General features: G+C 41.2%; 2 protein-coding genes across 9 annotated transcripts in view; one reads left to right on the top strand and one right to left on the bottom strand.

The window, feature by feature from the left end:
• LOC126262221 (uncharacterized) overlaps positions 1-4,486 on the bottom strand; it is a 499,774-nt gene extending 495,288 nt beyond the window's left edge. For 7 of the 8 annotated variants that reach the window (XM_049958664.1, XM_049958660.1, XM_049958662.1 and 4 more), the window contains exon 1: positions 4,108-4,486. The gene's annotated coding sequence lies outside the window, so the exon portion shown is untranslated. The remainder of the gene's footprint in view (positions 1-4,107) is intronic. The other variant, XM_049958663.1, reaches the window with a different exon arrangement.
• Positions 4,487-4,851: 365 nt separating this feature from the next.
• LOC126262842 (DNA repair protein complementing XP-A cells homolog) overlaps positions 4,852-23,879 on the top strand; it is a 44,457-nt gene continuing 25,429 nt past the window's right edge. Inside the window, exons 1-4 of the mRNA XM_049959705.1 lie at positions 4,852-5,431; positions 8,041-8,152; positions 10,624-10,751; positions 11,750-11,915. Of these exons, the coding sequence (XP_049815662.1) occupies positions 5,241-5,431; positions 8,041-8,152; positions 10,624-10,751; positions 11,750-11,915 (597 nt within the window). The 5' untranslated portion in view covers positions 4,852-5,240. The remainder of the gene's footprint in view (positions 5,432-8,040; positions 8,153-10,623; positions 10,752-11,749; positions 11,916-23,879) is intronic.

The raw sequence follows: 23,879 nt of genomic DNA, 5'->3' as shown, positions 1-23,879 counted from the left end.
TAACGATGCTCGGCACGTATAGATCTAAGACCTATTACTTACAATGCTTTATCAATTTCATCAACTCGTGCTCCACGTCTGTTCTTGCGATACATATTCCAGGCAAAATTTAGGAATTCGCTGCTATTCACTTATGGAGTTTCATTCAGATTTGTGTTCCTAAAGGTACACAAACTTTATTACTTTTAACAAGTTAGACTAATTATGGGACCTTACCGTGACTACCATATTAAAATTTCCTCGTCCTAATCTGCAAGGATGTACGTTCTATTCATTAAGTAATGTGTTTGATCTTTCTCCTGTTACGGCAGGTAATTCATCATTGACTAAGGGATCAGGGAAACTAAAAACCCCTGTGTAGACCACATGTTCTCTGCTACCCAAGTAGTCGCCTCCTTTGTGCAGTGCACGAATGCCCAATTAAGGGGGGCTTAGCGATTCTCCAACAGACTAACAGAGATACAGAAATCCGCATCCAAGATCGTACCCGAACCGCCTGAGCCCCTGGTTTAGAAATTGCACTCTGCTCCAAATCAGAGAACCGGGAAACCTGAGTATGATGTTGCAAATAGTGAGCCCTGCTTCCACTCTACGTTCGATATAAAATGCCGTGTGACTAGGGCCTCCCGGTGGGAAGACCGTTCGCCTGGTGCAAGTCTTTCGAGTTGACGCACCTCGGCGACTTGCGTGTCGATGGGGATGAAAGACAACACCACCCTGCCCCTGAGCGGAAAAATCTCCGACCCAGCCGGGAATCGAACCCGGGCCATTAGGTATGACATTCCGTCGCGTTGACCACTCAGCTACCAGGGGCGGACTCTACGTTCAATGATAACTGTCTTCACCAATTCGGTCAACCCTGTAAACTGAAGGAACTGAGGATGCGTTCAGAATGCAGCCAGCAGGAGTCATTTGTTGTGACGTGAGCTGTGTGGTGGAGAAACTTTAAACCAAGGTCCTTGATTTGGGCCAATACCTCTCTGAAAAGTTTACAGGAGTGTGTGGTGTTGTCTGTTGGAGAGATGGAAGATACTGGATGATTGCCAACTGAGGTATCTATCATGTCACCCGCCCAGATGCAAATACCAGTCAGTCAGTCATCTTTCTTACAGACCACAACACACACAATCATGCACTCCTTTCAGAGATTCATTGTGCAGAGCAAACAAATTCCACTTTTTAGCAATATGTTTGTTTAAAATTTATACAACTGTTGCAGCTCTCTTGATTTTGATCTCAGACACTGGGGATGTTACTGGCTTAAGCATTGCCTACCACCTTCAACTATTTTTCTTTCATCTAGTACAGAAGGCTGTATTGTTGCTGTAACTTTACAAAGCTTATCTTTCAATTTGGAAAATTTCCTTTTGCTATGATTCACAATAATAGATAGCATAGTGACACCCATACGAAGGACGCCATTACAATTAAGAATCTTTTAAGATGCAAAAGCTGTTGTTACAAGAGAGATTAACAAAAACAAATTGACTTTTTTTACATATGGTAAAGATCAAACTTCACAAACAGAAGAAAACTACTGAGAACTGTGAAGTGTCAATAAGCATATCTCCTTACATGGAAATATTTTAAGTCAAAATTATTGCCAAGCACTCATCACCACTGTTCTTCTTCAGTTGAAATAAGACAGTCATTGGAGGGTTGACAGGAAATAGAAAAGTTTCTTGCCACAGTAGTTGTGCCATTAAAACCTTTTCTTACACAACTTTACAGAAATATGTATTAGGGCCAACTTTATTGTACTTCCAGGACTTCAACAGGTTGTTAAGTTTTATGACTGAAAAAAGGAGATTATATATGTCACAATTAAAATGTTTTTGTTCAAAATAACAGACCCTGATGTGGAATACAGCAGCAACCAATGGCTTGTCCCAGTAGCAAAACAAGCTAAGCTTAGCTCTTTTTTTAAAACTTTTGTTACTTTGAATGAATTAAAAATTATTTTTATTGCACGAAGGTGAAATAATAGAAAACAATTTCAAAATTTCTGATAGTTTCTTTAATGTCAGTGTAATATGTAGTAATTGTTTACTATGAAGTTCATTTGCATATTTACTTGATCCACAAAGGAATTTATGAATAATTTATGTTCTGTGGAAATTTCAGATTTGCTGGTGTTTATAACAGTGGTGATAATGTGAAAAGGTGGCCACAAAAATTTTGAATAAAAAAGTATCTCTGTAAAGTGTCATAACACAGAAACTAACTTTATCATAGCAAAGTGAGGAGTACAGTTCACTCTTGAACTTCAGCCCATTCATACAAAACCAAGATTTCACAATACAAACCTTCCTCTCAACCAAGCTTTGAGTATAACAGCAATCATGAAAGGCAAAGGTTTTAAGTGTTACTGCTTCTTTAGCATCAGTTGTATGACAAAAGCAAAAGTTCACCCTATTTCATATTAAAACAGGTAGGATAGATTACAAGTTACACAATTTAAAGTCTCAGTGGATGAAGAATTTTAAGACAAATAAATTAAGCATGAAGAATAAGCATCCAAGTAACTGGAAAGAAACACCATAATGAGGATGGAGGATTTTGGTTCTTCAAATATTCCAACAGATGAATTAAAAAAAAAAAAAAAAAAAAAAAAAGAAAAAATTGATCTTATGCAGCTACTGAAGCCAGAGGTGTGCATGAAAAACTGGAAGCAGATGAACTGTAAAGCTGTTCGTATAATTAGTGCAGAAATGGCGAGAAGTACAGTTCAGATAATATTGCAATACTGCAAGATACCACCGACAAAACTAGCCAAAGCCTTAAAAAATCTGATCAGAAAATCACTCATAGTGACTATAAATAGGGGGAGTTTCTACATTACGAAATTTAATTTATTTGTATAAACAAATCAACACTTTAAAGTCAAAGAACAAAAACGGCAATTATTAAACACTGAGGATCTTTAACTTACAAAGAGTCCAAAAGTCTACAACAACGAGCAACTTATTTACGAATTAATCAACTGAACCCAATGATAAATCTTTAGAATAATTAACATTTGATCTGGTTTCCAATTGACAAAATTTTTTTGATTCCCCGTCAATGCAATTTTATCTGGAAGGGATTCAGAACTCTAGCACCATGCTATTTTTAAAGTTAAGCTTAAAGTAGCTCTTTCTCAGTACGGGCAAAAAGTCAATCATATTACACAGGCCTAGCTTTAAAACTGACTGTGGGACCCACACTACCTTGTTGTGAGCTGCATATAGCTAAAAATATCTAACACGACTATTCCTGTGCACATTTATCATATTATATCGACGCCGCAGTGCTCTATAAAATTTAGCTTTTTGCCCAACAGAAATACAATTACTAAGCAGAAAGAATATAAATTTGGCAGCATGCCTTCAACAATTCAAGGGTGCGGATATCTTTATCAAGTATTAAAACAGCGGCGGCAACAATAACTTCCTCCCTTCGAGTGGTGTTATCATCTTACCGACGGAGCTCGTTCACAAATATCAAATCGCGGCCTTCCCGTAGGCTTATAAAGGATAAATTTTGGTTTCATCCAAAGCGCGTCACATTACGAGTTTCGCATAGGCACCACCAACCGTACTGCTGACATTACACGGATGTCTTGACATAAAAGCTGTAACGAATTCCTTCCGATGCAATGTTATCGAAAATTAATTCATGGATCTATCTGATATACGCAATAAAATGGTTCCAGTTAACTCTTGATTCGGCAAATTCAATGCGAATAAACAGTCTGTTACCATGATACAGTGTGTTTTCTGGAGGTCAACTTTATGAGATGCAATGCAGTCTTCCAGATTTCTTGTGTCGTTTTTTCTGCGCGTTTAGATCCGCATTCATAAGCGGATAACGACGGTAGAAACAAATGCTTGCCCTAGAGAAAAGTGCCGAATCAAGCTATAAGAAGTATAGAAATGTGCAGAAGACACAGCACACGCTCGAATCTAGACGAACTTGAGTTTCATACGTCTTCTTAGTGGCAGACATGTTCAAAACTCTCTTTTCCTTCCAACAATCTTTAGCACTATTTTTCGATCTCCAAGCACGTAAGTTAAAAGCATAAAAATAAATGGAAACGGCAGCTAACATTATGGACTGTTTTATTACCTGGAGGCTATGACTTCTTTCACACTGGCATGCGAATATTTTCGTTGACTGGACGACCAGTAATTCCTTCGAGTTAGGGAATCCTGCAGTTTCTTGATGAATACGCTTCGAATCTGTTGCCCTACAATGCGTCGTAATGAAGCCGCCTCAGAAAATTCTGGGAGTGTTCCTCTCTGACAGCGGCAGCTCGGATCGATCGATGCACATTGACAGCCTACCTATATCACTCTTCTTTCACACTTCGAAGGTTGCAATAGCACTTCGCGAAACTACTTTTGAGTCTGTTGCTTACCTCACGTGTCAGTCCCACTGTACACACTCTTCATACACTTTAACAACAAAACACTTTTTAATCTCAAAACCATACCAGCAACTTGTCGCGAATAGAGCGCAGCACATGGATTTCTTCGCAGTGGTACCAACGTAAGAGGAAATAAATTTTGGTCTAAAAAGTCGCTAACAGATGGCGCCATGGTATTTCGTACTTCGTTTATAATGCTTTTATCCTGCAAAAATAACCTTAATCGGTATAGTAGGTAGAGATCACAATTGGTCTTGCAAAAAGTTCTGTCGCCTTTGAAGCATCAGTGTAAATGATCCGAAGGCAATTTCGTATACTTATTAACAATATATAATTAATAATTTTTGCTCCAAAAATAAAAAAAAAATATGTGCAGTCGTAATACATCATTACCAAGTTATTTGATACATACAAAATTGAAATTTCGACACATGTAAGGAAGAGTATAACAAAAGACACGAACCAGTTATGTTGTCCAGATTCTATAATCCATAATCTATAGTAAACCTTGACAGTGCCCATATAGGGGAGCTTATCGTCCTTGAGCAAACAACCGCGCTTTCCATCCGCATGCAAAATTCATAAAACATCGTCGCTCTTTCAGGCCATGAGATTTTAAGCATACATTTGCACTGATGCCTCGATTATATTAGTCACGTTATTCGAGAAAACAAACACTGCCAGATAATACGTCAGGGTTGTTTGTTTTTGTACTGTCAGTTGTACCAAAGGGATTACGTTCAGTTAAGATTTTACAAACTTTCAGGCTGCTATTGTTACTGTTTGCAGTGTATCGAGTACAGCAGCAAAGTATTACAGTAGTGAACTAGTGATGCAAGCTGGTAGTGAACTTTCAGTTGATGAGGCTCTGGATTTGGAGGATGAGATTGCAGCGGAATCTAACAGTGAGCAGTATGAACAAATTGAGCTTACAGATGCACAGAAAAGTACTATCGAGAGAAATCGACAAAAAGCCCTTTTGCTGAAAAAGACGAGGGCATCAGCTCATCCTTACAGCAAAAAGTAAGTAAAGGTGGTGGTAAATATCCATGTGCACATGTTGTGCAACTGAGATTGTTGGGCAGTAGTAGTAGCAGTAGTAGTAGTTTTATTCATCTGTAGATCACTTTTACAAGGATATTGGATATGCCATGGTATTACAATTTAAGAATAACAAAAATAATGTTCTTGTGAAAAACAAGTTCAGACAGTTTTTATTTTGATTTCAATTCACTTTAAAATTATCTCCAGTCGAGATCCTCCCACACTACTGTAGCAGTGAGAAAGCACTGGTCTGTTTGAATACATGTTCAACTCTTGATCTAAAATTTCTTGACAGTTTCAAACACTCAGAGAAGTTAAAAACAGTCTGCCATACACTTATCAGCTTTCATGTACCATGGTAAGCAATAAAAAGCTCGTAGCCCCATCTGGCTGTGAAAACTTAATGATTTCAGTAACCAGTAAGTCGATTAACAAAGAGAGATTTGAAATTCCATGGATTTCTCTGATCTCTCTAAACTAGGCTACGTAGAGTTACACATGTGGCTAACCTGTGACACTTTATAAATTTCTTTAAGAAAAAGGTTTTGCTAAATTTAACGGGATTTTCATTGCCTACTGTCAATATGTAATTTTAGTGTTTAACTTATAGATTTAACCTATGGTTTCAAAACTTGTTATTTAATGATCAATACATTTACTTTGTAGAGAGTAACATGCACTTATTAATAGCAAATCATATTGCCAGTATGTACTGCTGTATAGTAATTATAATTTCAGGCAGCAATCTGGGAATTCAGTTATTAGAAGAAAGGAAGATTAGAGTTTAACACTCTATTGACAGCATGGTTATGGAACATGAACTTGCATTACAGTTGGATGGAGAAGGAAATTGGCTATGCCTTTTTCAAAGGGACCCTGCATTTGCCTGGCTGTGATTTAGGGAAGTTGCGGAAAACCTAAAGCTGAATGGCTGGATGGGGGTTTGAACCATTGTCCTCCTGGATGCAAGTCCAGTGAGAGAATCACTGTGGTACCTTTCTCAGTTTCAGTTATTGGATTATATATTGTGTTCACGTTTAATTATGTCATCCTTATGATAGTGCACAATAGCATTACTCTGGCTACCTCTAACTTTCACATTACAAAACTCTTCCATACATTCCTATTATTGTAAGTATAGTTTGTGTGAAACTCATGTCCTCACACACACAATAGGAGAAACATGCTAGAAATTCAATGACATCATTGGTTCATATACTTCACAAGTGATTTGAAGTTCTTTGTAGATTATATGATCCAGGCTTTCTTATTTTTAACCAAGTCTGAAGAAACAGACATTGGTGACAATCTTTAAAATTATCAAATTTATTTGCTGTTGCGGATTCCAGAATTAACTGCATTAGGAATATTGCCTATTGGTGACAAATGAAAATTTGACTGGACTGAGACTTAAACCCAGATTTCCCTATTGTCACAAGTGATTGCCATAACAAATTTGGGCTATCTGAGCACATTTTGAAAACCGACCAAAACTTCCATACGCCATACTGTCTAACACCCCATTGCATGCAACTTTACTTGGATTCCCACCTCAGGGTTTCAAGGACCTAAACATATGAACATATTCAACATTGGTATTAAGACTGTTTGCGCTAGAGTATCGGTCCAGCACAAGTTTTCATGTGCCGCCAAGGGGCAACATCTTCATACCTAATGCAGCTAATATCAGAAAGATTCTGCAATTGTGGAAAAAAAAATCATAAAATCTTTATTCTATCCATAAGTTTGTTTGTATTGCAAACTTTACAATTGTAGACACTCCTTAAACGTAACCCACAGTGCATTAATTACATCTCGGAACTGTGGAACGCAGTGTAACAAGTTGACAGCAACTTAACGGTTGTTTTGAGAACAGGTGGTCAAGGTAGTAAAATCATTAATGGCATGGTTTTGTGTCATGTGTAAGAAGACAAATGAATTCACCATGAGAGTTTCAAGGAAAGTCTGGACTAGTTACTGTGGAGGCAGTCACTTATTTGCACACATTTATCTTTGTTGAGCATGTTCCTGTTCCTGTGTGATGAATGGTTTGTTCACACTATAGAGGACAATTCTTCATCGACATGTTTACTTCTGTGCAATGTCACAGTTTCACTGAAAGCTGAATCACAATGTTAAGTCATAGATATATAATTGTAGCTTCATCCACCTTTTATCAAGAAAGGTGGTATAGTTAACGGTAAGAGACTGCACTCACATTTGGGAGATCCAGAGTTTGAATCTACGTATGATCATTTGAATTAAGATCTGCTGTCATTTCCCTAAATCACTAAGCCTAAGTGCTGTGATTGTTCCTTTGAAATGTACATGCTTGTCCAGTCTGAGCTTGTGCTCCTGCTGTAATGATCTTGTTCTTGAGAAGACATTACAACTTTAGTCTCCCTTACTTTCAACAGCTTATAACTGTTACATTTGTACTGAGAACAGGATTTTGTGTTTTTCGCTGTAGCAGTAGACACTGGCAGCTGCATATAAAGTTGTATCAGCACCTTAGGTCAGAGTGCTATCTTTTTCAGACTGGTAACATGAGAGTGTAAATATTTCATCACATGGTTTATGATTTACAGTGAAAAGGGATCACCAGAAAAGAATACCATTAAGGTCCAAGGAACCAGATACATAGACACTGGTGGTGGCTTCCTGTTGGAGGAAAAAGCTGCTGAAGAAACTGCAAAACCAGTAAGATTACATTTTCTGTAATAATAATTCCAGTGTTTTCTTACTGACATTGGGCTCAAAATTATTGAATGTCTAAAAAAAAGTGAGAAGTGAAATATTAATAAACCCGAGACAATGAAGAAGGTGCACTGTGGAAATGTTTGTTTGTACTTAGTGCATACGTTTTTCAGATAGTACTTCTTTATACATAACTGCATCATCTGTAAAAAGTCTGTTACTATTAATATTGTTTTCCAAGTCATTAAAATACAACATGAACAACCAAAGGGTCTCGGTACATTCCCCTGGTGCACACCTAAGTTATTTCTGTGTCTCTCCCCTCCATTCAAGATAAATGCTGCATCTTTCTCATGGAAAAACCCCTCAACTCGGCAACAATTTTTGTTTGTTATCCGATATGATAATATTTTCGTTAATAAAGCATTGGTGTGGTGCTGAGTCAAATGCTTTTCAATAGATAAGAAATGTTTTATCTGCCTGACTTCCATCCATATATCTCCGTGACTGTCTTCATCCATACCATTCAGGATGCCACATAAGAAGAATCTGAGTTGGGTTTTACGTGACTGATATTTCAGTGCTGGTTGGCCTGGAGATGGTCATTCTGTTAAGTTTGAATTCTGCATTTCCTCTAAGATGTTACAACAAATAGATTTTAAAGATATTGGATAGTAGTTTTGTAGATCACCTTTGCTAATGTGACTGTAGAAGTTTGCACTTATGATTTGTACTAAGAACAATCTATTGTATGTCCTTCTGAAGACGACAAGTACCTGAAATTTATCAGAAAATCAATAAAAATATTTATGGGTAAAACAAATGTAACATCAAGTGTGACTATGGCTGCTACATCTCCTTCTTGTAGATAAGTCTGACACATGCTCTCTTCAAACTATTGGCTGAAGTTTTTTGTTCATGGGATTTATGGTATAGTATAGTTAAAAATTAGTGGAAAACACTGTGATACAAATTCTGTATATAATACGATAGGGGTCCGTCAGGTCCTGGAGATGTTTACTCTTAACGGTCTCTCAACACCAAGGGCTGCAATTTCTGTAGCACTCTTCTTTTCGGTGGTGTGAGAATTAAACTGGAGCATTACAACTGGATTTTCTTATTGCTTGCATAACTTGCATCTTATTGTTGTTAGCATTTGGAAAAGTGTGTGTAGGCATGCACTTACTCTTTATTGAATTGTTACCATATTGCCCTCTTATCACAGTTCTATGTATCATTATTCTGCTGTATTTTATTTACACGGTCATTTGTCTAAGCATTAAGGCAATGCATTCTGATTCTGAACACTCTTTTAGTAAGGTGACACAGTGGTTAAAACCCTGACTCATGTTTTAGTAGGGAGCCATACTGATATAAACTTTCAACATTTCCTTCAATTTATTTAGGTGAATATTATAATGGAACAATACATCAAATTTCTTTCTTTACTGCAGTCCATTCAGTGTTTATACTGTCTCTGCTAATCCCAGTACTGACGGGGCATTAAATCTAACTCTCCAGTACCCTTCTTTTAACTCGCTGAAGTTGTATTTGTTCATAAAACCTGTAATAAATTATATGTGTTTTTCTTTAGTGAATATAGACAATTTCACCAACAGGAGGGCAATCTAACAAAGACTGTTAAATTCTGCTCTTTTTTTATGCTTTCTGAGTTTACAAACCACTTTGATTTTAAGAGAGGGCTCATTTTTATTGTGCAGCTCTGTTTTAAAACCATTAGAAATAATTTGAATTACAATTTTATCGTAAAATTTCTTCTCCCTACCTCTCCTCATCAGCTTTGCCCCATGTACTGTTCCCATCTCCCCCCCCCCCCCCCCCCATGTGGATAAATTTAGTAAGCAGCATTTGTGCATGTGTGTTGTGACCATGAAGCAATAACAAGTTCTTCCTCCCATTTGAGGGTACAAATGTTTTCTGGATGTACTGTACAATCTAGTCTCATAGAACAACATGCCTTCATGGAGCCAGTGTCACTTTATCAATGACTGAGTTAGTTCTCATAACTGAGGAATTGATGCGTTAAGAGTGCATCAGGGACAAATTAAGTCGTCGTTCGGTTTCAGGAGAAACATGGTGTTTCCTAATGGTATAATATGTTTGTTAATTTTTTACTACTTCATATAAAAATGTGTTAACTTTACATTTAAAAAATTCTGCTCTGATTTAATAAAAGCAGTTGTAGATTCATACCAGAAAGAAAGATCACCTTTAAATGGTTTCTCTGCATGACATTGTAAATCTTAAGAGTCCATTGTGCTAATGTTTCATGCTGATGTTTGTGGCCTTGTGGTATTCATACATAGCCTTATTTGCCAGTTACGTAAGCACAGTGTAGTAACTTTGTGCATTCATGTGTAAAATATTGATGATTAGAATAATCTAGTGTATGTGGTGTTTTCTGTCAGTTATAATGAAATTCAGACTTAGGTAATGAGAAATAAAATTTTCAGGTGGAACTGAAGGAAAATGTTGGCCCTGTCCAAATTCCATATCGGCCAACATGTGAGGAATGTTCAAATATTTTTGATGATTCTTTTCTTTACCAGTCATTTGAGTATCCTGTCTGTGATGGATGCAGGTATTACGTCTTAATTTGCACATATGCTTATCTGTGTTATAGATTAGACTAAAATGTGAGTGAAAGTAAATCATTGGGAAATTGTTTTGATGAAGGTCTAAATCATGGCCAGTGGCATATTTACTTGTATCATGAATAATGTTGTTGGCACTTGTCGCAAGGTATGACGAGCTGGAAAGAGGTTGTGTCAGCTGTTGGGTGTACACAGCCTGTGAGAGAGCAGTGGGCAGACAACAAGTTTTGAGGGAACATTGTCACATTCCCACATTAGTATATCACAGCATGCAAAATTGTAACACATTCAGAAGAAACAGGCAAATATTTTGACAGCCAATGTAACTTAATTTAAACTGTCCTCTTAGGTTCCAGCTTAACCATAGCCTTGTAATTGACAACAAATTCAGAAAAAAAACCAGTAAAATATTTGTGACAGCAGCAACAAAGAGAATGGTTTCTCTTTTGTTGCTAGAAATTTGTTGCCTCATTTCTCACCTGTCATTCGTTACTTGAAAGTATCATCCCATTAACTATATGAAACAGACTTGTATGAGCAGTAGAGAAACGTCGCTGTGACAGCCGCTGGCCTCGGTCTAGACTTTTTTATCTGGTAGTACAAAATCAGTTTTTACTAACATGTCATTGAATCTTAGTCTGTGCACCCTATTGCAAAATGTCTCCAATTTCCTTTTTCCCATAATCACAATAGTTGAAGGGGCAATTCCTTCACTTGTTGTTTTTTTTCCTCAAACTATTTGAGACTGAACACATGTTCCATTTGTAATGGTGCTTTATTGATAAGATGTTAAACTATTAAAGACAGTTTTTACTAGGGAGTATATTGTAAGATGATAATGTTCACTGTAAATTATCAACATCATTTGCAGTTTATGCTTAGATTTTAAACAATGTATTGGCAATAAGTTTGCTAACATTGTGAATTCCAAAGAAAAGTTGTATTGGGCATAAGCTCGGCTATATAACAGACTGTTTGTTTCTAGGGACAGAGATGACAAGCATTCTCTCATTACTCGGACAGATGCAAAAAATGAATACCTGCTGAAGGATTGTGATCTGGATATGAGAGAGCCCCCTCTGAAATTCATCATGCGCAAGAATCCTCATAATATGCGATGGGGTACAATGAAGCTTTATCTTCGACTTCAGGTAAGGCCTACTTAAAAATATGCCATTATGGGTACTGTCAAACAACATTGATTGGTAGGAAACCTAACAAAGCATACAAGAATTGAGAGGTTGAACTTCATGCAATAATAAATGAAAAGAAACAATTTATGTTTATTTCTTGAGTTGTTAACTTACTATATGGAATGATCCAAATCCAGCTTTCATTTTCTGAAGTACAAAGGAGTAAAAAAAAGAGTCATATTACCTTATCAATTCTACATGTGCTACGATCACCGTGTTTGCCAATGCATTAGCATTAACAGTAGCTTAGCTATGGATACATACTTAAGTTGTTTTGATGATGCAGTTATCGGTAAATTAGAAATTTTTGAAGCTACATTACTCACCAATTTTGTATTCTCAGCTACTTGTTCTGATGATATGTCATAGGTTTTTCCATTTCAGTAGTTAAGCACTGCTGTGTCCGTAGTGAGGTACATTTCCAGTATTGTCTGCCATTTGTGTTAATGTGTTCAAGTCATCAGTGCACATTGCTGAGAACTTCTATGCATCTGCCTTGAGATAAAAAGGTCATATATTGTAATCAATACAGCAGTTCCAACAAATATGCAGCACTCTCAATCTAACTGAGTGGAGGTGCTTTTTCTACATCTACATCTACATCTACATTTATACTCCGCAAGCCACCCAATGGTGTGTGGCGGAGGGCACTTTATGTGCCACTGTCATTACCTCCCTTTTCTGTTCCAGTCGCGTACGGTTCGCGGGAAGAACGACTGTCTGAAAGCCTCCGTGCGCACTCGAATCTCTCTAATTTTACATTCATGATCTCCTCGGGAGGTATAAGTAGGGGGAAGCAGTATATTCGATACCTCATCCAGAAACGCACCCTCTCGAAACCTGGCGAGCAAGCTACACCGCGATGCAGAGTGCCTCTCTTGCAGAGTCTGCCACTTGAGTTTGCTAAACATCTCCGTAATGCTATCACAGTTACCAAATAACCCTGTGACGAAACGCGCCGCTCTTCTTTGGATCTTCTCTATCTCCTCCGTCAACCCGATTTGGTACGGATCCCACACTGTTGAGCAATACTCAAGTATAGGTCGAACGAGTGTTTTGTAAGCCACCTCCTTTGTTGATGGACTACGTTTTCTAAGGACTCTCCCAATGAATCTCAACCTGGTACCCGCCTTACCAACAATTAATTTTGTATGATCATTCCACTTCAAATCATTCCGCACGCATACTCCCAGATATTTTACAGAAGTAACTGCTACCAGTGTTTGTTCCGCTATCATATAATCATACAATAAAGTATCCTTCTTTCTATGTATTCGCAATACATTACATTTGTCTATGTTAGGGGTCAGTTGTCACTCCCTGCACCAAGTGCCTATCGGCTGCAGATCTTCCTGCATTTCGCTACAATTTTCTAATGCTGCAACTTCTCTGTATACTACAGCATCATCCGCGAAAAGCCGCATGGAACTTCCGACACTGTCTACTAGGTCATTTATATATATTGTGAAAAGCAATGGTCCCATAACACTCCCCTGTGGCATGCCAGAGGTTACTTTAACGTCTGTAGACATCTCTCCATTGATAACAACATGCTGTTTGCTAAAAACTCTTCAATCCAGCCACACAGCTGGTCTGATATTCCAGAGGCTCTTACTTTGTTTGTCAGGCGACAGTGCGGAACTGTATCGAATGCCTTCCGGAAGTCAAGGAAAATAGCATCTACCTGGGAGCCTGTATCTAATATTTTCTGGGTCTCATGAACAAATAAAGCGAGTTGGGTCTCACACGATCGCTGTTTCCGGAATCCATGTTGATTCCTACAGAGTAGATTCTGGGTTTCCAAAAACGACATGATACTCGAGCAAAAAACCTGTTCTAAAATTCTACAACATCGATGTCAGAGATATAGGTCTATAGTTTAGCGCATCTGCTCGACGACCCTTCTTGAAGACTGGGACTACCTGTGCTGTTTTCCAATCATTTGGAACCTTCCGTTCCTCTAGAGACTTGCGGTACACGGCTGTCAGAAGGGGGGCAAGTTCTTTCGCATACTCTGTGTAGAAACGAATTGGTATCCCGTCAGGTCCAGTAGACTTTCCTCTGTTGAGTGATTCCAGTTGCTTTTCTATTCCTTGGACACTTATTTTGATGTCAGCCATTTTTTCGTTTGTGCGAGGATTTAGAGAAGGAACTGCAGTGCGGTCTTCCTCTGTGAAACAGCTTTGGAAAAAGGTGTTTAGTATTTCAGCTTTACGCGTGTCATCCTCTGTTTCAATGCCATCATCATCCCGGAGTGTCTGGATATGCTGTTTCAAGCCACTTACTGATTTAACGTAAGACCAGAACTTCCTAGGATTTTCTGTTAAGTCGGTACATAGAATTTTACTTTTGAATTCACTGAACGCTTCACGCATAGCCCTCCTTACGCTAACTTTGACATCGTTTAGGTTCTGTTTGTCTGAGAGGTTTTGGCTGCATTTAAACTTGGAGTGAAGCTCTCTTTGCTTTCGTAGTAGCTTCCTAACTTTGTTGTTGAACCACAGTGGGTTTTTCCCGTCCCTCACAGTTTTACTCGGCACGTACCTGTCTAAAACGCATTTTACAATGGCCTTAAACTTTTTCCATAAACACTCAACATTGTCAGTGTCGGAACAGAAATTTTCGTTTTGATCTGTTAGGTAGTCTGAAATCTGCCTTCTATTACTCTTGCTAAACAGATAAACCTTCCTCCCTTTTTTTATGTTCCTATTAACTTCCATATTCAGGGATGCTGCAACGGCCTTATGATCACTGATTCCCTGTTCTGCGCTTACAGAGTCGAAAAGTTCGGGTCTGTTTGTTATCAGCAGGTCCAAGATGTTATCTCCACGAGTCGGTTCTCTGTTTAATTGCTCGAGGTAATTTTCGGATAGTGCACTCAGTAAAATGTCACTCGATGCTCTGTTCCTACCACCCGTCCTAAACATCTCAGTGTCCCAGTCTATATCTGGTAAATTGAAATCTCCACCTAAGACTATAATATGCTGAGAAAATTTATGTGCAATGTATTCCAAATTTTCTCTCAGTTGTTCTGCAACTAATGCTGCTGAGTCGGGAGATCGGTAAAAGGAGCCAATTATTAACCTAGCTCGGTTGTTGAGTGTAACCTCCACCCATAATATTTCACAGGAACTATCCACTTCTACTACACTACAGGATAAACTACTACTAACAGCGACAAACACGCCACCACCGGTTGCATGCAATCTATCCTTTCTAAACACCGTCTGTGCCTTTGTAAAAATTTCGGCTGAATTTATCTCTGGCTCCAGCCAGCTTTCTGTTCCTATAACGATTTCAGCTTCGGCCATCTAACCTAAAAAACAGCCCAGTCCACGCCACACAACCCCTGCTACCTGTGTAGCCGCTTGCTGCGTGTAGTGGACTCCTGACCTATCCAGCGGAACCCGAAACCCGACCACCCTATGGCGCAAGTCGAGGAATCTGCAGCCCACACGGTCGCAGAACCGTCTCAGCCTCTGATTCAGACACTCCACTCGGCTCTGTACCAAAGGTCCGCAGTCAGTCCTGTCGACGATGCTGCAGATGGTGAGCTCTGCTTTCATCCCACTACCGAGACTGGCAGTCTTCACCAAATCAGATAGCCGCCGGAAACCAGAGAGGATTTCCTCCGATCCATAGCGACACACATCATTGGTGCCGACATGAGCGACCACCTGCAGATGGGTGCACCATGTACCCTTCATGGCATCCGGAAGGACCCTTTCCACATCTGGAATGGCTCCCCCTGGTATGCACACGGAGTGCACATTGGTTTTCTTCCCCTCTCTTGCTGCCATATCCCTAAGGGGCCCCATTACGCGCCTGACGTTGGAGCTCCCAACTACCAGTAAGCCCACCCTCTGCGACTGCCCAGATCTTGCAGACTGAGGGGCAACCTCTGGAACAGGACAAGCAGCCATCTCCGGCCAAACATCAGTATCAGCCAGAGACAGAGCCTGAAACCGGTTCGTCAGACAAACTGGAGAGGCCTTCCGTTCAGCCCTCTGGAATGTCTTTCGCCCCCTGCCACACCTCGAGATGACCTCCTACTCTACCACAGGTGAGGGATCAGCCTCAATGTGGGCAGTAACCCGGGCAGCCACAGTCGTAGTCCGATCGGGGGATGTGTGGGACGAGCTGGCCGTCCCCGACAAACCCCCATCCGGACCCCCACAGTGGTGCCCATTGGCAACAGCCTCAAGCTGTGTGACCGAAGCCAACACTGCCTGAAGCTGGGAGCGAAGGGATGCCAACTCAGCTTGCATCCGAACACAGCAGTTGCAGTCCCTATCCATGCTAAAAACTGTTGTGCAAAGAACGTCTGAACTAATCTACAGAGAGCACAAACAAATCGACACAAAATTTAAACGGTTATTAAAATACAAGATTGCCTAGTAAATGCAGTAATGCTGCTACTTGCGCACTGCTGACACACTGCTTGGCGGCGGAAGGGGACTACGCGATTTTACACTATTCAGGTACTAAAACGCGATGCTACAACTCTCAAATACTATAATACGCCCGAAATTTATGAATTTAAACAACGGAAGTACCAAAAACATGCAAAGAAATTAAGAATTAAACTATGTAACAAATGAGTGAGCTAGGAGTATATGACTTTCTGCTGGCAGCTGCTTATCCAACAGCGGCAGGGAGCACACTGTTTCCATGTTACTCCATTTCTAATAATTTTTCTAATCATTTAGCCTTTCACTGAGATAGTCAGCTAATCAGTGCTTTGTTGATTGCATTATATTTGTCGTAGCTGTTGTGATGCTGGTATACCCTATATAATTGAGGGTGGTTGCAACATAGATATATTTCATCTCATCACATGGTATTGTTATATTGTAACCACAGTCAAGCCCAGATCTGATAGCAGGGTCATCAGTGATGTGAAATACTTGCCACTGAAAGGATGTTTATTACTGACACTTATGTACAAACAGAACAGAACTTAATGTTCGCAGTGTGTGCTGCTGTTTATTCAGGCAAGGAATATTGCAGCATTTGCAAACATTACAGCTACAAGAAATCTTGAGAATATTCTAGAAATAATAAATAACTAGATAACATGTATAACAGTGTAGGAAAATGCAGATTGCTACTTACCATAAAGACAACACATCAAATTGCAGACACAATTAAGACACCCACATAAAGCTTTCGGCCACAGCCTTGATCAGTGAAGAAAACACACACACACACACACACACACACACACACACACACACACTAGCAAGCACATCTAATAGCGCACATGACTGCCAGCTCCAGCATCTCGGGCTGGAATGCAACGTCACATGAGATGCAAGCAGCAATCTGGAGAGAGCAAGAAGGGGAAGGGATAGTAGTGGACAGGTGGGGAGAAAGACAAATGCTGTCTGGTAGAGAGTGCAGGGACTAGACTGCCAACAGACGCAGTGTCAGGAGGTTGTGGGGCAGGGATGTGGAGGAAAAAAAAGGAGCAAAAAAGGAGGGGAGCAGGGAAAGACAGGGGATGTGTCGGCAGAGGCAGCAAATAAATGGGGTGGGAGATGAGAATGGGGCAAAGATGCTAGGATTGTAGAGACAGAAGCTGTTGGGTGGAGGGTGTGGGGACAGTATGTTACCGTAGGTCGAGGCCAGGATAATTATGGAAGCAGAGAATTTGTTGTAATGATAACTCCCATCTGCACAGTTCAGAAAAGCTGGTTGTGAAGGGAAGGATCCAGATGGCTCGGGTAGTGAAGCAGCCATTGAAATCAAGTGTGTTATGTTCAGCTAAATGTTGTGCCACGGGGTGGCTCTTGGCCACAGTTTGGCAGTGGCTGTTCATCCTGGTGACCAGCTGGTTGATAGTCATACCAATATAAAAAGCTGTGCAATGATTGCAGCAGAGCTGGTAAACAACATGGCTGCTTTCAAAGGTGGCCCAGCCCCTGATGGGGTAGGATAAACCTGTGGCAGAACTGGAGTAGGAAGTGCTCCGTGGGTAGATTGGCCAGGTTTTGCTCTATATTTTCCATGGGGATATGACCCCTGTGGTAAGGGGTTGGGATTGAGAGTGCCATAGGGATGGACTAGGATGTTGTGGAAATTGGGTGGGCAGTGGAACACACTTTAGGAAGGGTGGGAAGTATCTTGGGTAGGATGTCCCTCATTTCAGGACATTTATTACCTATCATTTTGCACTGAAATGAGGGAGGTCCTACCCGAGATATTTCCCGCCCCTCCTGAAGTGGTGTTCCGTTGCCCACACAACCTATGACACTCACTATCCCAACCCCTTGCCACAAGGGTCATATTTCTGTGGAAGACCCAGGTCCAAAGCTGTCCAATACACCCACCCAGCACTTCCTATTCCAGCCTTGCCACAAGTTAATCCTACCCCATCAGGGACCAGGCTACATGTGAAAGCAGCCATGTCATTTACCAGCTCTGCTGCAATCATTGCACAACTTTTTGTATTGGTATGATTACCAACCACCTGTCCACCAGGATGAGAGGCCACCACCTAACCAGGGCCAAGAGCAAAGCAGACCACCCTGTGGCACAATGTGCAGCTGAACACAACACACTTGATTTCAATGGCTGCTTCACTACCCAAGTCATCTGGATCCTACCCTCCACCACCAACTTTTCTGAACTGCATAGATGGGAGTTAACCTTACAACACATTCTCTGGTCACGTAATTATCTCGGCCTCAACTTATGGTAACATACTGTCCCTAGACCCTCCACCCAACAGTTTCCACCCCCTCCATCCTATGGTCTCCTCCCTATTCTCATCTCCCACCCTGTCTACCCCTTCCCCTTCTGCGCCCCCTCCAGGTGTGACGCATTCCAGCCCAAGATGCTGCAGTTGGCGGTTGTGTGTACATGAGGGGTGTGTGTGTGTGTGTGTGTGTGTGTGTGTGTGTGTGTGTGTGTGTGTGTGTGTTTAATTGTGCCTGTCTGCAACTTGACGTGTCTTCTTTACTGTAAGTAGCAAAATTTGTCTTTTCTTACATTGTTAGTATTCCTACCTGGAGTTTCCATTGTTTGATTAAATAACATGAATTTGCTAGATTAGATTAGAGTTAGGGACCTGCAGCACACCAGCCAGTGTCACTACCCTCTACTCTACCTCGCAAGCAGCACGGTTCAAGGCATTCCTCCCTCTCCTGGAGAAACAGTAGCCTGTTGTTTTTAGAAGTTTTCGTATGACCGTCTGTATTGGAGCACTGCAGGGTCCTCGTGTTTGAGTCATGTTGTCACATCCTCTTCACTGTGATGAGCATCGAAGGTAGCCACTCCCGCTGAACATCATTGAGTGAGTCTTAAGTTTCCTTGAACCGGGAGGCTCCTACAATTGAGCTGTGTCTCAGGACTTTAGGTCATCTGGAGAACATGGATGATATCTGCCCTTTTGTCCTCTTGATGAAGGACAATAAACCTCGACTTCATGAGTGGCATACAACAAGCAACAAAGTATGTGGCAGGCCCCAAAGTAGTTTAGTAACCTTTCTGATAATCTCACTGTTCACAAAGGTATAAAAATCCATATCATGTCTACCAGGATGTATATCACTGGTTGATGCTTAGCATCATGGTATTCCTTACAGTGACTCGCATAATGTCTAGTGGATCAGTAGAGGCCTGCCCTATGATATCTGCATGTGATTCTGGCTAGAGTTTTTGTGGTCCCAGGTGACCAGATTTTGGAACTTTGTGGAAATTTTTGGGATTCCATAAAGTTTTTGAGGATGATTTTCTATTTGATCAGGAAGGGATTTTTCAAGACAACTCCCCCCCCCCCCCCCCCCCACACACACACACGTTAGTGTGGAATATTGTAAATAGATTAAATAACATGAAATATTCCTGAGAGGTGCACTCAGCTTTCACGTAGGTTGTACACCTGTCTCTTACAGCCTAATAAATTAGCTGTGATGTAATGACGTGTCAATAAAGGCCCCTTCGTAGTCTGATAGTGTAAAGATTCTGACAGCCGCTTCATTCTTTTCTGACATGGTTGTGAAAGAAGCAGCGGAAATTTACCAGGGAATTAAATTAATGATTTGAGAGAGAAGTTACGAAACCGAAGCCCTCATTGTAGTGCCACTTTCAACCACATTTCTAATTCTGAATATGGTTCAAGTGCCTGTAGAAGGTTTTGTTCCTTGCACAGAAAATGTGTCTGAACTCTATGTGTCTGTGATTGTGAGCAGTTTTGGAGTGACTGATAGGTTTAAATGTATGAACTTAAGTGCTGTTATTCCATTTAGTCACCTCATACAAAAAATAGCCAAAATATCAGTAGAAGAACTGGAGTTGCTGAGCTTGCAGGCCTAAACCTTTGTGGTTACACTATGCGTAGTATCCTGTACAAATAGCAATTGGATCATATGGTGCCTGCACTAGCGATGAGGAATGTCATTTTAGTGATTTTCTTAAAAACCCCTTAGTGATAAAAAGTCAAAAGGCTTCTAAGCTATCTCAGAGGAACTAAAATTTTTTAACTAAAATTCTTCAAAGAAGAAGAGCAGCACCACATAATTGTATATAGAAATATAGATTCTGCAGAACACATTTATAATAAAATTTATGATCAAGTAATGAGGAGCAATGTGTTAAACTTAACTGACTGGTTATTGTTGGTATACAACATGAACACTGTGCTGAAACTCATCAAAGGGCAGAAGGTAGATTTATAGTTTGCATATGGCTGCATATTCATCCTCTGCAAGTTAAAGCAGCATAGGAAATGACAAACTGCCTATTGGCTTCTGTCTCGGGTTCTTCGGCCGACGTTCATTTAATGATTTTTCTGACGTTTCGCCAGCACGAGTGGCTGGCATTGTCAAAGCTTCACCCTCCATTGCCGGTGGTGAACTGGAGCCGAGCTCGCGGCCGCAGACAATATGTACCTGGCGCGCCAACGTCCGAGGGCTTCTCCGCAGTCATTTCCGGAAACGTCAGAAAAATCATTAGATGAACGTCGGCCGAGGAACCCGGGACAGAAGCCAATAGGCAGTTTGTCAACAAGTGGCCACGAAAGCCTTAACAATTTTGTATTACGCCTCTACGGGGAGGAGATTTGCAGATTGTACCGACGCCTCGACCAACGACGGAAGAAGAAAGCGCGACTGATGTCCTCTCTCGCCTTTCTGTCACAATGCCGAGATGAATGGGCTACACCAAAGTTCTTGAGATGTAAGCGCCTATTCACCACCGCCCAAGCACATCATATCTACGACAGAATGGAACGAGCTTTTCTTTGTGAGCGAATACATACAACACAGAGAGACTTGGCAAGAACGGATCAGGAACTTCTGGACATTTTCTATCAACTAAGTAGCAGAATGCATCGAGACGACTGGGACAAGATCGACAGCATCACTCACAGGAGCATGCAGAACGAACTCGAGCGCTGCACCAAGCGGCAGAAGAAAAAGTTTGAAAGATGCCGGAAGCAGACCGACAAGGCGATTCCCGACATGTCACACACAGTGGTCAACCTCACTGAACGACAATTGACTGAAGAGGAAGTGTCTGTTCTTCAAAAAGGAGGGAATTTCGCTATCGTCCCGAGAACTATACCTATGGAGGACATCATTGCCAACACCGAAGCAACCATTCGGACCCTTCCTTGTGAAAGGGCAGAGGAAATACGCACTGAAACAGCCAGGATACTGCGTCGAGCAAAACCACCAGCTTGCAACCTGAAGAAAGAAGAGGTACAAGCCATTAAGAATCTCAATGCCGACAAGAGTATATTGGTACTGCCTGCCGATAAGGGGAATGCGACTGTCGTAATGAAGACCGAAGATTATGAGCAAAAGATCCGAGACCTATTACATCCGACGACGTACCGAAAACTAAGTGCAGATCCGACGCAGCATATCACTCGGAATACAAATCGATTAATCAAGGCGTCTTCTCTGCCAGTGGACATACAGAGAAACCTGCGCAACACAGAAGCCCTACCACCTCGGCTGTATGGATTACCCAAGATCCATAAGAACAACGTTCCACTGAGACCGATCGTTAGCGCTCCTGGCTCACCAACGTATAAACTGGCAAAACACTTGGCCTCTCTGCTCCAGCCACACGTGGGGAAGACTGACACATACATTAAGGACTCAGGACATTTCATTGAGAAGCTGAAGGAACTGAAACTTGCACTAAATGACATACTGGTCAGCTGTGATGTTGTTTCGTTATTTACGAAAGTGCCACTCAGTGACGCTCTGGAGCACATCGGTTCCATGTTCCCGCAAGACATCAAAAAGCTCTTCCACGCATGTCTCACCACGAGCTATTTCACGTGGAATGGTGATTTCTACGAACAGCTGGAAGGTGTCGCCATGGGTAGTCCTCTCAGTCCAGTGGTGGCCAACTTCTTCATGGAACAATTCGAAGCACAGGCACTGGACTCGGCGACTTGCAAACCTAAGGTGTGGTACAGGTACGTCGATGATACTTTCGTGGTGTGGAGCCATGGTGAAGAACAGCTCGGTGACTTCCTAAGATACTTGAACAGCCTCCATGCCAACATAACATTTACCATGGAAGTAGAAAAAGACAAGAAACTGCCATTTCTAGATGTGCTGGTCACAAGGGACGGCGAAAACCTGGGACACAGCGTGTATCGAAAACCGGCACACACGGACCGATACCTGCACAAACTGTCAAACCACCACCCGAGCCAGAAAAGAGGCATGATTAGTACGCTCGTAATGAGAGCAGGACGAATATGTGAGCCGCAACACCTCAAACGAGAAATGCAACACCTGGAAACTGTTCTGAGGAGCAATGGGTACTCCACAAATTACATTAGAAGTGTAACAGAGCCAAACACTCGGCGAAGTAAGGAACCAGAAAAAGAAATGTCGGGTACGGCCTTTCTGCCATACATTCCCAGAGTGACGGACAGAATCGGCCGTATATTGCGCAAACATGGCGTAAAGACAATTTTCAAACCGACAAGGAAGATCAAAGAGTGTCTTAGATCGGTGAAGGAGAAAAGAGACCCACTTGCAATGTCGGGAATATACCGCATACCATGCACATGCGGAAAAGTTTATGTCGGAATGACTGGACGATCCATTAACACCAGGATGAAAGAGCATAAGTGACATTGCAGGTTGGGGCAGGTGGAGAAATCGGCCGTGGCAGAGCACGCACTGAATGAGACCGACCACGTAATAAAATTCACCAGACACTGATGTTCTGGCTGTAGAGAAGCACTATCACACGCGCTTGTTTAGAGAAGCTGTAGAAATAAAAAAACACGCAAACAGTTTCAACAAGAAAGAGGAAAGCCTTAAGGTAAACGGATCCTGGCTTCCCGTACTGCAGCGAACGACCATCGCAGGTAGCAAGAGGAGAACCACACCGGAAATGACCGCGGAGAAGCCCTCGGACGTTGGCGCGCCAGGTACATATAGTCTGCGGCCGCGAGCTCGGCTCCAGTTCACCACCGGCAATGGAGGGTGAAGCTTTGACAATGCCAGCCACTCGTGCTGGCGAAACGTCAGAAAAATCATTAGATGAACGTCGGCCGAAGAACCCGAGACAGAAGCCAATAGGCAGTTTGTCAACAAGTGGCCACGAAAGCCTTAACAATTTAGCATAGGAAATACTTCTCAGAATTTCAGTTGTAAAAATTGAAAAAATTGCACCTTGCTTTGGTAACTAGTAGTAGTAATAGTAGCAGTAGCAGCAGCAGCAGCAGTATACTTGTCCATGTACCATACTGTATGATTATATTAGATTTGTCATAATTATATTTGACATATTAGGGAGGAAAGACCATGAATGTGATTAAGAAATAAGAAAGTGGAAAGAGGTCGAAGAAAATCGGTGGGAGGGTTTATCTTCTTTACCTCTTTCCTCATAGTTTCTGATTGTTCCATTCATTCCACTTCCCATTTATTTTCCTGCTAATCAATC

This window comes from Schistocerca nitens, chromosome 6 (assembly GCF_023898315.1).
Source record: "Schistocerca nitens isolate TAMUIC-IGC-003100 chromosome 6, iqSchNite1.1, whole genome shotgun sequence".
Taxonomy (NCBI): Eukaryota; Metazoa; Arthropoda; class Insecta; order Orthoptera; family Acrididae; genus Schistocerca; species Schistocerca nitens.
The sequence above is the reverse complement of the archived record's forward strand: the minus strand, read 5'-3'. Positions and strand labels throughout refer to the sequence as shown.